Source organism: Hermetia illucens, chromosome 2, assembly GCF_905115235.1.
Source record: "Hermetia illucens chromosome 2, iHerIll2.2.curated.20191125, whole genome shotgun sequence".
Lineage (NCBI taxonomy): Eukaryota > Metazoa > Arthropoda > Insecta > Diptera > Stratiomyidae > Hermetia > Hermetia illucens.
This window is the reverse complement of record NC_051850.1, coordinates 16,450,751-16,465,849: the sequence shown is the minus strand read 5'-3', so window position 1 is coordinate 16,465,849 and position 15,099 is coordinate 16,450,751. Positions and strand designations below refer to the sequence as shown.

Below are 15,099 nucleotides of genomic sequence, written 5' to 3'. Positions count from 1 at the left end.
TCCTGAGGGTTTTTTTTTTGGTTCAACTCAAATGCTTGGCTTTTTGAGAGCTTTATTATGATTGCGAAAATAGATAAAATCGGTGCATATTCTTTAATTCTCTACTACCTGTCTGGCGTCACTTGCAAAGCCAGAAACCAGCGCCAAGTTGTATTCCAGATATAGACAGCCGAATAACAATCCCTTGCTTCATTTAGCTTGATGAGGTTAAGTTCAGGCATTTAATGAAGGATTGGCAATAGGAAATTCAAAGGGCTAACGCTACTTTGCTTTTTAGGAGATCCAATATAGCTTAAACAAGCCATGCCATTCGCATCACAATGTTTCCACTGGTTAAGAAGGTTTTTTCGTCTTCACTGCTTTTTGAGATGCAGATATGAATATGACACCTGCTAGTTTCAACAGCATTAGCATCTGGGACTTGCGATTATCAGTTTCTTCCTCTGCGGAGGTTTTTTAATCTCCTTTAATTATCCTAGTCTTCCTACTCCTTCCATCAACCCTCCTACTCTCATCCTTTATGAACAATTGTTGTGCCCTGAATTTCAACACGTCCTAAAATTCCTTAGGCCACACTCTCGATCTCTCCTCACCGACTCTGCTAACTCTGTCTATTTCCGCAACCATCCCTTATGTCAAAATTGAACCATACAAGCCCCCCCCCCCTTTGAATTTAGAGCAGAGTTTGACCACTCAGTTGGCAAAACTGCACGTAATTCTGTTAAATTTAACTTCTGCCAAGCCAACTTTAACGGTCTGAAATCAACCTTAGCATCAATCAACTGGGATCGCATATTATCAAATTCTACGTTTGATCAAGCTCTTGACACCTTCTACAATATCATGTCCGACCTGCTTTCCTGTTATGTCCCTTCTTCTCCTACTTGTTTTGATTCTTACTCACTTGGTTCACACAAGAGATCCTTAATTAAACCCACCCCTTGAAAGAAGTTTCGAATTGCTAAGAATGATGCCGACCTTGCCCATTTCAAGGCCATGCGGTCCACTGTGAAATTGTTGATTAAAATAATGCATGAGAGATACTTTTCAAGCGTCTAAACTGCCCTAGCCCGCAGTACCAGTTTGGTCTCACACTCGTCATTCTCGTAACTCCACCCAATCTTTCCCTTCTTCCAACAACTTTGTTGACTTCACTGCCAACTCCCCACAAGAATCTTGTGATTCCCTCTGTTCTTACTTCTCTTCCGTGTTTACTCCCTCAACCAGTACGCCCTCTATGCCCCTTCTTAATGCAGACTGCTTCAAATCTCTCTCTTTACGCCTTCTTTAGTTGGGTTCCTCATTTGTAATCTTGACACCAATGTCCAGCCTGGTCCCGATGGGTTCCTAACCTCTTCCTTATTAACTGTAAACAAAGAATTTCTCTTCTCTGGTCTCCAAAATCGCCGAGATTGATACACAATCATCTCTTCTCCCTACTCTTTCTTCTCAACTCCCCCCCCCCTTTTTGGCTTTCTTTTTCTTCTTCATCCACGACTTGCGACGACTTTTGCGGATACACATCCTACTCCTTCTCTCCTTCCTCTCTCCACTGACCTCCCTTCCATCCTCTCCTGTCCATTTTTACTGTACACTGATGACCCTAAATTAAATGCTTCTGCTTCGTCTTCGCTGTACAGTATTCTCCTGCTGATCAACTTTTCGCAGTTTGCTCTGGGTAGATGCGACCATGGAGTTGATCGCGTTCCAGTCTTCCTGACATGCTGGCATTCTTCGCACGATCTGCCCGTAATAATTACCGACAACTTTGCGGATATGTGACCGCTTCAATACAACTCTGCATGAAATCCACAGTTTGTGCCTCCGCAATGGACTCACGGTAAAAGCTAGGAAGACTGGACTAGTTATGTTCACTATGAACGTCAGGTGGGGCAGCTGGTACAAACAGTTAAGTAAGAATACATTTTGACTCCAAATTAGTGTGGAAGCACCATATCCAGGAACAATATCAGGAACCTTGCAAATTACCCTGGGGCTGTAGGACTGCGATAGGTAAGACCTGGGGACATTCACCAAAACGGATACATTGGATTTATACATCCATAATAAAACCCATTTTGATGCACGCATGCATCGTTTGGTGGCCGAGACTGAATTTTGCTAACCGTAGGAAGTTGCTAACGCAGATTCAGGTTCAGATTCAGAGGCTCGATTGCCTAAGTAGGTTGGTAGGTAGGTAGGTAGGTACGGTTGCCTAAGTATTCCTAAAGCAATGAATACAACGCCGACTGCAGCTATTGAAGCTATGCTAAATCTACCCCCCACTCAGTTAAAAGTGAAAAGAAAGTGACGTATATAGACTAGATACCATTGGAGCGTCGAAAGGCGGCCTATCATACGGTCATGCGTTTATCTAAAAATTCTTTGACAAAAATTCGGCAGTTCTGATGCCGGCTGATCATATGGGTTCCACATTCGTCTTTGAGAAGACATACACCGTCATAATTACCAAAAGAGATAAATGGTCGATAAATGGCCATGAGTCTTTTCAGATTACAAACTTAACGTAAACAAACGTCTTCCCCGACGGGTCAGTCATTGAAGGCGGGTCGGGCGCAGGGATGTTCTCGGAAAACCCGATTATGGAATTGGTCCGACCCCTCGGAAAAATGCCGACCATATTCCAGACGGTAAATTTGCAAGGATCCACACAGCCAATTGGAGAAACTCTTGCCGGTAGGCGAAAATACTTGTGGAAGAACCTAGGATCGCCAGAGTGGTGTATTTGGGGTCCCTTAAGAAGCGGGGCGTTTAACGGGACACTACTCTATAAACTACCATATGGAAGAGATTGCTGTGGTGGTTTCGGCTATGTGCAGCCGATGTGAGGAAGAGGAGGAGATGGCTCTACACTTTATATGCAGCTGCCCGGCCTCCACAGATCTCGGACGAAGACTGCTTGGTAAGATTTTCTTCAATGAAGAATCTGCACTGCCTCTGGAGAATGTTATCAGATTCGTTAAAGCCTGCAAACGCGGCAGGCGGGAAGCCATTAAATAGGCTATTTACGGGGATAGTGCAATGGGCCTAACAATGGCCTGAGTGTTCCGAGCTGCGGCTTCCTCCAGTAAACTAAACTAAAACTAAATACTTCTCCTGAAAGCCTCTCAGAAATCTTGGTCTCAGCTCGATATAAGGTAATAATCCATTGGCCTGAAATATGTCACCTTGATCAAAAGTTCCCGGGATGATCGCCGTGTGGCACTCTTAGCACTTGGAAGTCTTTTTTTTATGTATGTGTGTTACTTAACTGTCATTCATATTGCCGCCAAGGTTTGGCATTATTTCATCAACAGTTGGGAAAGTTACTTCGAGTTGAGTACATATCTCTGAGTGTGTTCACGATTTTCGAGAATTTTCAAAATGGATTTGAATGAGCAACAACGAGTTAGCATTAAATGTTATGTTAAAAACGATTTCAACCGTACGCAAATCTTGCAAATGTTGGGAAAGTGTTTCGGCAACGATACTTTAAAGAAAACAGCCGAAGTGGCACCAACGGTTCAGAAAAAGTAGTAAGTTCATCGCCGATTATGAGCGCAGCGTCAGGCCATCGACATCGAAATCCGAAGAAAACGTTGACAAAGTGGAGGAAATGTTGCCCAAAGGCCGTAAATTAACCATCAGAAAGATCGCAGAGGACTTGAGCATTTCTTTTGGATCCGTTGAAAGCATTGTTGTGAACGATTCTCTCGGTCTCCGTCGTGTTGCAGCCAAGTTCGTGCCGAAAAACTTTAATTTCATGCAAAAGAAGGACCGTGCGCACCTCGCCAAAGACATGATTTTCATGTCTGATTCTGACCTAACATACATCAAACGCTTCATTGCTGGAGACGAGTCATGGGTTTATGAGTACGAACCACAGTCCAGACATCAGCGATTGAATGACGCGAGTCGGATGAGCCGAGACCGAAGAAACTGCTTCCAGTCAAAGAAGAAGGCGATGTTCATGGTTTTCATCGACTACCACGGTGCGGTGCATAGTGAATTCTTGCCACAAGGTCAGATTGTCACCAAGGAATACTATTTGGGTGTTTTGAGACGTTTACATAAATCAGTCCGTCGAAAACGCAAGCATTTGTGGGCGAACAAATCGTGGATCTTGAACCAGAGAGAGCAACTCGTTTCAGTAGCCGAGAGGAGATAATGGAAAAATCAAAGATGGCCCTAATGGAGATACCTAATATGGAGTATCAAAAATATTTCGAGGACTGGATCAAGCGTTGACATAAGTGTGTTGCAGTCGCTAGGGACTACTTTGAATGGGACAATATCGATTTTTAATAATAAACAGGTATTGTTTATTTTTTAATGAATTCCGAGAACTTTTTGATTAAGGTATGTAAACGGAACATGTATTGTGCTTTATTAAGCGCAAACATGCAATAAGTAACATCATTCTAAATTGGATTTAAGGGAAGGTCCCCATACATTTAGAAAGGAATTGTAATTTTTTTTTATTGAATGTAGTCGTGTGGGGCATCACATGAAGGGGTGAGCTTCTGGTTTTCGACTTGTTTTATATCATTAGGTCCGGTGGTGATTACAGCGCTAGGGTATCATAGCAGCATCGGGACTGTATGTCGTTTAATGGTCGAATCACCTGTGAAGGAGTACGTTGAGTAAAATCAGGCCCAGATCTATTGGATTGTCACGTCAACGAGGGAGGATTGTGAGATTGCTTCGGAGAAACGTATGATTACCCTCTCATAAACACCCCCCTCCCCTCCCCCAATTAAAGAATTATGAAGTTACTTCGATGCCGTGATTTCAAAACGATTGAGCTTAATTTTGAGCCCTAGCCCCAAGCGACTTTTCTTATAAATTTCATTAATTTTTCCTTTCAAATAAATTTTGTTGGAGTACACTTATCCGAATAAGTTTTTACTTTATGCACTAACATTCCTCCTTTCTATTAATAAAGAAAGAAAGATCTAATCCTCACTTTCATGGTACATACATCTAATCAAAAATTCCTACTATGACCGCATTAAAAATATAGTAGTTTCACTATTCGATAGTTTTCGTTACAGTGAACACGTTAGATATCAGAAAATTATCTAAAGTACCTTCTAAGCCTTACTAGCGTTATCACACACGCGCTGTCTAGCATATGATGTGATGATTGTCGGAAGTTAGTACATGCCTTATCTATGTAAAATAGCTAAATAAAATAAATCAGTCTTTTCCCCTGAGGAGTTTCGACCTTTTGTAACTATTGTTGTGCAATAGAATTGTAATAATTCAGAACCCTCAGTGAGCATTGACATTGTTTCTATGTATCACAATGGATGCAGTGTCATTCCAAGGTCCGGTTATCATCATGTTATCTTTGACATAGGAGATAAAGGTTTACATATTACTCAATAACCCTTCCCAATTCATTGAATTTTTAGGCAATTGCTTTGCATTAGGAGGTAGTTAGTTAGGCAATGCTTTAAATAAAAGATTGCTTAGGAAGATAGTTTCCTTAAGCGGCTAATAATTTACAAATACAAATACAGTACTTAGAGGACCAACTGTCCCCTTTCAGAAGATAAAGCGCTGAGGAAAATTTTATCTTCAGAAGGTGAAGCACTGAGGAAGGGGACAGTAGGTCCCCAAATATTATAGCTGTACCTATTTTACAAATTGTTAGCCTATAGAAGGTCCATCAAAAGGTAGGCGAAAATTCAATCAAAATGGAGGAGTTGGTATGGAATGTCATTCATTTCTATGAATCTCAAAAAATTTCACTTGATACTCCAGCAGTACTCTGGCATCATATTCCCCTTATATCCCTCCTGAGAATGCTCATTCATCGTCGTCAGCCCTTAATAAAAGTATTGTCCTTGATCATCACTAACACCCCCAAAGCTTTAGAGAAACTTATTAATGTGAATATATTCAATATTGGGAAACCCCAACCTTTGAACCAGAAATTCATAGTTTCTGGCTTCCTCGTCGCCAGGGCGGGCAAAAAAGACCTCCCTTCTACTTCCTTTGGTATTCATCGAATACACCTACTTTATATGGTTGCCATTCACCTCCTGTTGGGTCACCTACGCACCACCATGTACGATGCGCTGAAATCCGCTTTAACTCTTTCCACGAATTCCCGAGATGCCCCCATCCCTTCTTTTATATTCTGCGCCAGCTGACCCACTCGTCGACCAACTTGGGAGAGTGGGTTCCACTGTATGACGTAGCCAACAATATTATTGTCGGCCCTCCTTAATGTACTACTTCAACTGACCTACGTGTGCCGACCAAATTATTTGTTCGAAATGGTGTCAGGTCAGCGTACTCCGACGACATGTAACAGACAGGTGTTGAGATGGTTTTGAAGGGCTACCTCCAAGTAAGAACATTTGCACGGAACAGTCTTAACTTGAAGTTTGTGTTGAAATAATGTCATTTTCAGCTTTTAGACAAAGCAGCGAAATGTAGTTCGGTGCCACCGTGTCGTTCGGAACCATACATCGTACATATGCAAATTGGCCAACACGTAAGACGTTCTGTCTATTAATTCAGATAGGGAGGATTCTATTATATAACCCGTCAAACTGGGAAGCTTGGGTTTGTTGGTCAACAGTTCAACTCTACTTGCCTCTCCTTCCAAATCAAAAACCGTCACTCAGTGAGAGTGCTCTCTCTGTGCGCTTAGTCGAGATGTTTGAGGAATCAGAGTGTCATGTCAGAGTGTCTTGAAATCAATGAAGAACAGCTGGAGCGAAGATATGAATTCCGCACTGCTCCAAAATGACGGTGCTTCAGATGGCGGCGAAGATGGGGCAGCAACCTTTTCGTCTGAGCCAATACCAAAGTGGCCAAAGGGAAACCTCCACGAGATGACACCGGGAAGCGCTATTTTCACTATGGTTTGCTGATTGTGATGCTGTAGGCGGCTGTTTTGAGGCTAACAGCAACCCGGCCCAAGACTATTGATAAAGTCGTCAAATGATTGATTAATGTACTTTTACGCTTAACATATTGAGTTCATTTAGTTCCACAAATCAAACATTTTTACGAACATTTTGGACCAATAACGTAATTAAATGGAGGGATATATAAGGGCTCGAGAAAAAAAGGTGAGTTTTGACAAATCTTGGGTATCATAGTGTTTCCCATCAACACATGTGCAGTATTCAAGCATGCCGCAACGACCTCCAATTTATTGGAGGACGGTTCCCCGATCCACCGGTTCGCCGGTTTATCGGAGGACGGCATAAGCTGTTGCAGCTTAGACTGCGTTCCGAATCTAGTAGATCCCCTCCCAAACGGGCGATTGCATCGGCCTAGGAGAAATCGTATGCGCTCAACGGTGGAGTTGGACTCGAGGTGGCTGTGGTGTTAAAATAAGTCAACGTGCTAGAGCGGCGAGAGTCTCGAAAGGGCGCACCCTTTGAGAAATCTTCCATCTGACTTGCAAGAAAAACGCTGTCTATTCAGAGGGGAAATTTGCCCACAAGGCTCAGGTATTCTTTAGACAAGTACAGTAGATACAGATACCTTGCCTCAAAATAATCCATAGAGTGTTGGTACGGCAATGCAGGAACATCCAGAGAATAAACCAGGCTGTTCTCTGTAAATCAATCTTTTAAAATATTCCTTGATGCTCTGCAGGAGATCTTACCTATCAACCCAAACTTTTATGAAGTGAATAACAAAAACAAAGAGGAATGGGGGGAGAGGGAATTAAGTAATTATCCAGCAGCGACTAACTATAGGTTAGAAAAAGGTTGACTGGCAAGACTGCTTCGTCCAGGCCAAAGGCAACTCATTAGACGCTCCCTTAGCTCTTCCCTGGGAGCAACGGCACTTTGCGCTAGTTGAGGTCTGAACATTCGACAGATTTCATTTCAATATACTTCGCACTCACATCGTGTTTGCGATTATATATAAATGGAGCGGTTTCTACCTGTCGTCACTTTCGATCACGCTACTGCCAGGCCAGAGATGAGGCAGCGTCTGATGAGTTGCCTCTGTCCTGGACGAAACAATCAGTCAGCCATTTTTTAAAAAACTTGAGTCTTTCCTCAAAAGAAGGACGACGAGAGGGGAAGTAAGTGCTTCCCAAGTGGTACGGTCCGTCATCAACTGGATGCAGACTCAGGATTCCCTGCATCCACAACAAAGCATTACTATGGGTTTATTCGTAATATTTGCTGTGTCTGCTTCAAGAGCTTCACGTTTCGTGTGGCAAGTGGCAGGGTAGAAAAAGAATTAGAGCAGGCACTGAGGGTGGCGAGCGCATTGTCGATTTTGCGGACACTCACGACCTTTCACTTGTTGACACATAGTATATCAAACGACCGTCTCATATTCCTACATTTTATCGTAAGAACAGTAAAACATAAATTGACTCTATGCTCATAAATCGGCGACATTTCGTCACCGTCATGGACTATAAAGTCGTTCCCAATGAAACCATCACACCTCTGCATCGCCCGTTGATTGCAACCTTGCAAATTATACCACTAACACTTCCGTTGCCTTTACAAGAAGAGCGGTGTTTCGCTTACAGTGTTCGACAGGCCGCGACGGACAGGTGGCAGGAATATTTTGAGCAAATTTTAACTCGAAGAATTGCTCATCCTCCGTATCTGCAAGCACTGCTGACATTTGATTCAATTCTATCTATCAGCGGTACAGGGTGCTCAGAGGTGGCAGACGAGGCAGCAATCCTAATGACTCAATCGACACCAATTGGAAATGGAGAACATACACATTGTGGCACCCGGAAACGCTGCATTGACATCGACTTATTGATGGTCATGCAGTAGGCGAATGCTCCAAGACCTAACTAAGGCGACCAAACTCGAGTCGATACGGGGACTCATCTGGCACGAAACATCACCAGAGGTTATCTGGTACCTTGGGAAGTGGGAGCGCTTTCTGAATTCATACGTCCCAGGAGAATTCTTGGGGCAGATGTTCTCAGCCCGGGTATTTTAAGGATTCGTCCTTAGTAGGAGTTTCATTGGGTTATGAATGGTGGAAGCAGACAGAGACCTTCGGGCATGAAACGTGGCATTGCGTTTACAACTCGAGTGCTTTACTCCTTAGTTCAGGAAAAATTTAAATAGGTCTTGTATCCACCAGTATGAATGCTAAGCTATGAACTCCGTACAGACTGGAACCGCTATTTTTTTCACAGCGGGGTTTTAATGATAATTACAAAATCAATCGGTATCTTAAGATAATCGTGGTGTTAGGAAAACGCAGCAAATACGAAGTAAAACCACAAGGACGTAACTTTCAAGACCATGTAACCAAGAAATTAATCAAACGAACGAAATCGTTCAACTGTGGGAAAAGAATGGTGTTCCAGAATGCTGGAATTCCCGTCCAATCCTATTGTCGTTGAATACTTTGAAGATTTTTGAACGCTTACAACCATATTAGCGTCATCTTTCAAATAACCGTGAATCCACCAGCGATACACACAGCGTGGTTACTCATGGGAAAATACCTCCCTCAACGATTATCTACCTTGTCGTGGTGAGGGAGCTCAGTAAGGAGGATCCTCCGGGAAACCAGAGGACACCTGAAGCTAAGCGGAAATCAAAATCCGAAGCCCAAAACAATACCTCTTTGCAAAAAGCCTTTGAGCAAAGCGCCTCCGCTTTCGGCAAACCGCCTCCAAGTAAACCGCCTTCGACCAAAATATAACACCCGGGTTGCGCCAATGTTAAAGGGAAATGATCATCTAGGGCATTTGTAACTAAGGACAAATCGATAAGGCAGCAATCCCAACTCTTCGGCTCAAATAGCTGCAAAGAAGGCTCAGCCAACGGCTAAGTCTTTATTTGCAGCCAAGGACATCAAAGCCGATAGATGGGTCTTGTATGACGACACCAATCCTTCCGGTTACGGTACAGAGCGGTGTGAGAAGCTTAAGAAGAAACTCTTGCGTCTGATTATGGAACTGGCTCGACCTCTCGGAAAAATAACGACCATATTCCAGGTGGTTATAAATGTCATTTTATTGGCAGCAGAAGAATGTTTGCGGGTTGCACATTTTGAAATTGCTCCGACAGTCAGGCAGCATTATCAGCACTAAGCCGCAATGCGTATCGAGCCAGTTGGTGTGGAATTGTCATCAGATGCTGTTGAAACCTGGCCCACTGAACAAAACATTCCTGATGCCCTGCCAACATAACTAATATGAGGCAGCTGGTAGACTGGCTCGCCAAGGCTCTGAATCCACAATGGTCGGGGCAGAACCAACTTTTGACATCCGATCATCTACTGTCGAGTCTACCCTGACCGGGGTAAGGCAAGGATTCACACAGCCGAATAGAGAAATTTGAACTTCGCTGACAGGCGAAAATCTTTGTGAAGGAACCCGGGTTCGCTGGTGGAGGCATTTTTATTGTCTCCTAAGAAGTGGAACATGAAAACCCCAGTAGGGTTTTTAACAGGTGACCTCGGCCAAATGCAGCCAATCCGAAGAGGAGGAGGAGACTGCTCGGCCTCGTCAAACCTCTGACAAAGATGCATTAGTAAGGTTTTCTTCAAAGAAGAGTCTGGCCATTCTCCGCCTCTGGAGAATGTTCTCAGATTTGCGAAAGCCTGCAAACGTCGTCGACGGGAGACCGATGAATAGGCGATCTCCGGGGATAGTTCAATTGGCCTAACGACGGTCTGCGTGCTTGAAGCTGCGGCTCCCCCCTCTAAACTAAACTAACTAGCTAACATGGGAAAGCAGTTTCTAAGGTATGGCATTTGCGAAACAATTATAAGACCTGTGTCATTACATCTATGGGTCCTATGGGTGTTTTCACAAATCACAACAGATGCTAGACGCTCCCGAAAGCCATACCTTACAGCCTGTCCCAGGACTAGTTATGATGAACTCAGAATGGCGTACACAGGATCAGGCAGAGGCGTACAATTTGTACGACGGACTATCTGTGTGGAACCTAGTAATTACGAAAACTGAATGAATACACGCAAAATAAGAGATAGCAGCAGATAATTTTTGAGCCTTTCTAGTCAAATTGGACGATAAGTTGAACGACGATTGAACCAATAACACCGAAATAGAAGTCTTTAACAAAACTAGATTGATCGAGCAATGTCTAGAGAAGAGGGTAGCATGATTTTCACTCCGGGCTCGGATTCGATACAAACATCCTGAAAATCTAAGCCCGATTCGGTCTATCGGGTCATTGGAAACAATAGAGATTATACTTCTTCACTTGGTGGCCTCAATTAGAACATTGATAAAGTTACAGTTTCCCCATATTTGTTAGCATTCCATACCCTCCAATATCCACAAAAACCTAAATATCAAATCACCTATGTCACCTGGTCCATCCCATTACAGTAAAATGCTGGCCAGCGCCATAAACAATACAATACTGATCCCACTCAAAAATGAAAGTAAATTTATGACAGCCTTTCCACAGACCAATCAAAACAAAATTGACAGACTTGACAAACCCCCAGCAGAGAAATTCCTTGCAGTTTCAGCAAAATTTATTGCTGCCACTCACTGCAAATCCAGGGAAAACCCGGGGCCAATTGTTCAAAGAAAAAACAGAGGAGAAACTTTAAATTTAGTCAACTCTTACCCTCTTCCCTCCGGTGGGGAAACCAAATTATAGAAAAATCAAACTAAGATATTTATGGTTGCCTGTTCAAGGACAAAGAACAAGTGAAATCTGCACAGGCTTAACGGCTCAACTAGTCATACTCGGCATTGTTTTCGTTAGCTCTCAGATCCTGCTTCATCATTCAATAATGTTATCAACTAATATTGTTAATTAAATTTTTAAGTGTAGGTAATTCACGTAGATTTTCAATTGTTTGCCTTTTGACAGCTGCCAGTAGTTAAAAATGTTGCTCACTTCAAAAAATAGGTTGTCTCTGATAAATGCTTGGACAAATAGATCGCTATCACTATCAGGAGGAAATCTCGGTACTTAGGGAGTTAAGCCTGCGCTAAGATGTTATTTTTGATGCATAGTTACATACAATGGGGTTGGATTTTTTTGATTTCTTTTGATAATTTGAGTAGATCGATAGGATATTTATAAGAGTGGCGTCAGTGGTTAATGCGAAGGAATCTATTAAAAGGAAAAATGAGGTTCATTTGTGATTTGAAACTCAAAAGCATACATGACCTTTTAAATATGGAAAATAACAGAAGCTCGAAAACTATTGTGTCTTAGCCTTTCAACCTTCAAAGGATAACCACCTTATATGGAATAAAATCCAGACTTACAAAAACCAAAACAACATTTATTAAATATAATTTCGTCTTACTTAAGCATATTTAGCATCAACTTTGGTAACCATAGCCTTGATACCAACCCAAGCTTCTTGAACATAACCCTGGATTTGTGCTGGTTTTGGATCGAATCCACTTCCTTGGAGCTCCATAGTAATGGAAATTGGGAAGCCAGCCATGGCGAAAGCGTAGTCATCGCTACCACCAGCAGCAGCATAGAGGACACGAGTTGAGCTTCCATAAGTGAATTTTCCACCAGTGGCTGATTTGATGGCGCTAGCACCAGCAGATGCAACTTCGTCCAAATCCTTGTAGGTATCGGGAAGGTTGCTAAAACAAAAGAGACGTTGAAGCAACATTCATTATATCTTGAGACCATCATACGTACCTAGTCCATCCCCATGGGTAAAGAATGTAGTTACCATATGAGTGGAGAGTGAGGTAGAATACACCCTTGCCCTTCAATGATTGCAAAATGCTGCGAACGACCTGAGTTTCAACTTCGGAGAAGGCCTTTGTGCCCATGTAGGTGTCGCTGCATTCAGAGGAAGAAGCTCCAGTGTATCCCCAGTAGTAATCGAAGTTCCTGTTACCATCTGTTCCGTAGCATGACTTTCCCTTTGAACGGGTCTTCCTCCACATACGAGAGCTAGTGTGGGTGTATTCATATCCGTCAGGGTTTACAACAGGGAGGACAACCCAGTCGAAGTTCTTAAGAAGATCGGCATTTGCGGCCCTATTCTCAACCAATTGGTTAATAATGTACAAAGCGCCAGCTGGTGCAATCCATTCACGAGCGTGAATACCAGCATCAACAAAGATAACCTTCTTGTTTGGATTTCCATCACCATTTGTGATACGGATGACCTTCATTGTGCGTCCTTCATATGATTGTCCAACAGTTTCAACAGAAACGTATTTCGAGTATGAGGAAGCCAATTCATCAAGATAGTCGTTGATGGCGGAGTGGCGGTAGAATGCTGTGAATCCAATACGGGCTCCACGAGTACGGAAAGATTGACTGGTAATACCATCCTCTTCCAATTTTTGAGCCACATCGGGAACAGTGATTTCATATGTCATTCCACGTTGGAGGAGGAGTGATTCGAAATCACCTTGTTGCTCAGGGGCAACCATGATTTGGGCGGGACGATCCAACAGGCGGGAAACATGAAGTCCATCGAAACCAGGTTGATTAGAGATTTCATGCAAGAAATCAGCTTCCAAGGATGTCCTTGGTTGGATGTTATATACCTTGTATCTGCAAAGTTATGCAAATGAAACCTTTGTCAGATATTTTTTCACATCTCGTTTCCATAAAAGGAATAGGTTGATGTCCAGTTGTGACAACGAGCAATTTCTTCAAAAACCTCAGTCGCACAGGTAACAGAGGTTCAGTTTTTTTACTCCCTCAAGTACCGAATGATATTATAACTATTTTTGTGGATAGTTACCCTTCATATTGGAAGGAGGCGGCAAAGCCGCACAACAGCACTAGTACGCCAACTTTGAAAAGCATCCTGCTGTTTACAGACGAAACAGACGAACTAACGACCGTTCATTCGCAAGTACTTTATATACTCTCGTAAGTACCGAAAAAAAAACTAAAATAAAGTTATCTTTTCAAGGCAAATCTATCTAAGTCGTTTTGTAAGTTAAGTACAATAAATGGGGTTTCAACACTACAGTAAAGCCTTGTGGACTTAACTACTGTTTACTTATCGACACCGAGATTGTTTTTCATTTGGCCGCTAAATTGTATCTTTTTATCAAATGTCATTTTATCAGTCACATTCTTAATCAAATTAATAAACAATCATCCCACTTCATTAATGAAAATTGAATTTTCATTGTGTTTTAATTTTAAACTGTAGACAGCAATAAAATGATATGCACAAATGCGTCAAGGACATACTCCTAAGTCCAATGTGTCAGACTAAGTGATTCCATCTGATTTTGAATAGAAAACTCCACAAAATGCGTGAAGAGGTGCATATCATAGTGTCCTCAAAAGGAGGGGAAAGTGAATAACTTATCCCCCGCTTAAAACCCAAAAGAAAGGTTTGTTATAGTCCCCATGTAGATAATGTCAGACTCCGGAATGAAAGCAGATATCGAACCCAGCGAAAGCAACCTCCCAATACCGAAAAAGCGGAGCGAACAGCCAACTAGGCCTGAAAAGGGTCAAATATATTGGCCTTAGTAAGGAAGACTGAGAGTGAGGGAAAGTTCGTCGTGGTTTCGTATTATGTCACTTCGATAACGAAACAGTCGGTAGAAGGTCAACTAAATCAAATTTGTTGCAAGAGAGTGGAACACAACCAAAGAAAGGTAAGTCGAGGTGAAGCCATAAGAGGGATGCCTAAAAGACACATCCCTGGGATTCATTCAACCTCTCTCTTGGGCTGATATATGGCTTTCCGGGAGCCAAGCCTCTCGTTTACCAAAACCTTTACTGAGTGGTTATAGCCACACCGTGTACTAGGTGACCCTACTATCAACGGTTCAAAAAACAGTTCCCTAAATTTAAGGCATTACGTGAACCGCACCCAATGGTTAGTTTGCAATAGAAGGCAACTGACTGTTTTCGAATACCCCAACCAATTGATCAGAAAACAAGAACTAGCAAACGTATGTCTGAGGTCGGTACATCAGATCTCAAGAAGAAGGCAGGGCTCTTTAGAGCAATGTCAAAAGGTGCCAAAGTCATCTAAAGGAACCGAAAGAAGTCCTTAAGAAGGCTCAAGGTAAAGTTAAGCCTTCAAAAGCGGGACCGAGAAGATGGAGAGGAATGGAGATCAGTCCACAAGAGGAGAATTCTCCAAAAAAAACCAAATTCGAACCCAAAAGTGAGAAAA

The 15,099-nt window shown here is 42.6% G+C and overlaps 1 protein-coding gene across 1 annotated transcript; it reads right to left on the bottom strand.

Moving 5' to 3' along the window:
- Window positions 1-12,231: 12,231 nt before the first annotated feature.
- On the bottom strand, window positions 12,232-13,832 carry LOC119649543 (carboxypeptidase B-like). The gene is made up of 3 exons (XM_038051734.1): window positions 13,696-13,832; window positions 12,630-13,502; window positions 12,232-12,571 (listed from the first exon to the last, which is right to left on the bottom strand). The coding sequence occupies exons 1-3, from the start codon at window positions 13,758-13,760 to the stop codon at window positions 12,277-12,279; spliced, it is 1,233 nt and encodes a 410-aa protein (XP_037907662.1). The 5' UTR covers window positions 13,761-13,832; the 3' UTR covers window positions 12,232-12,276.
- Window positions 13,833-15,099: the final 1,267 nt, after the last annotated feature.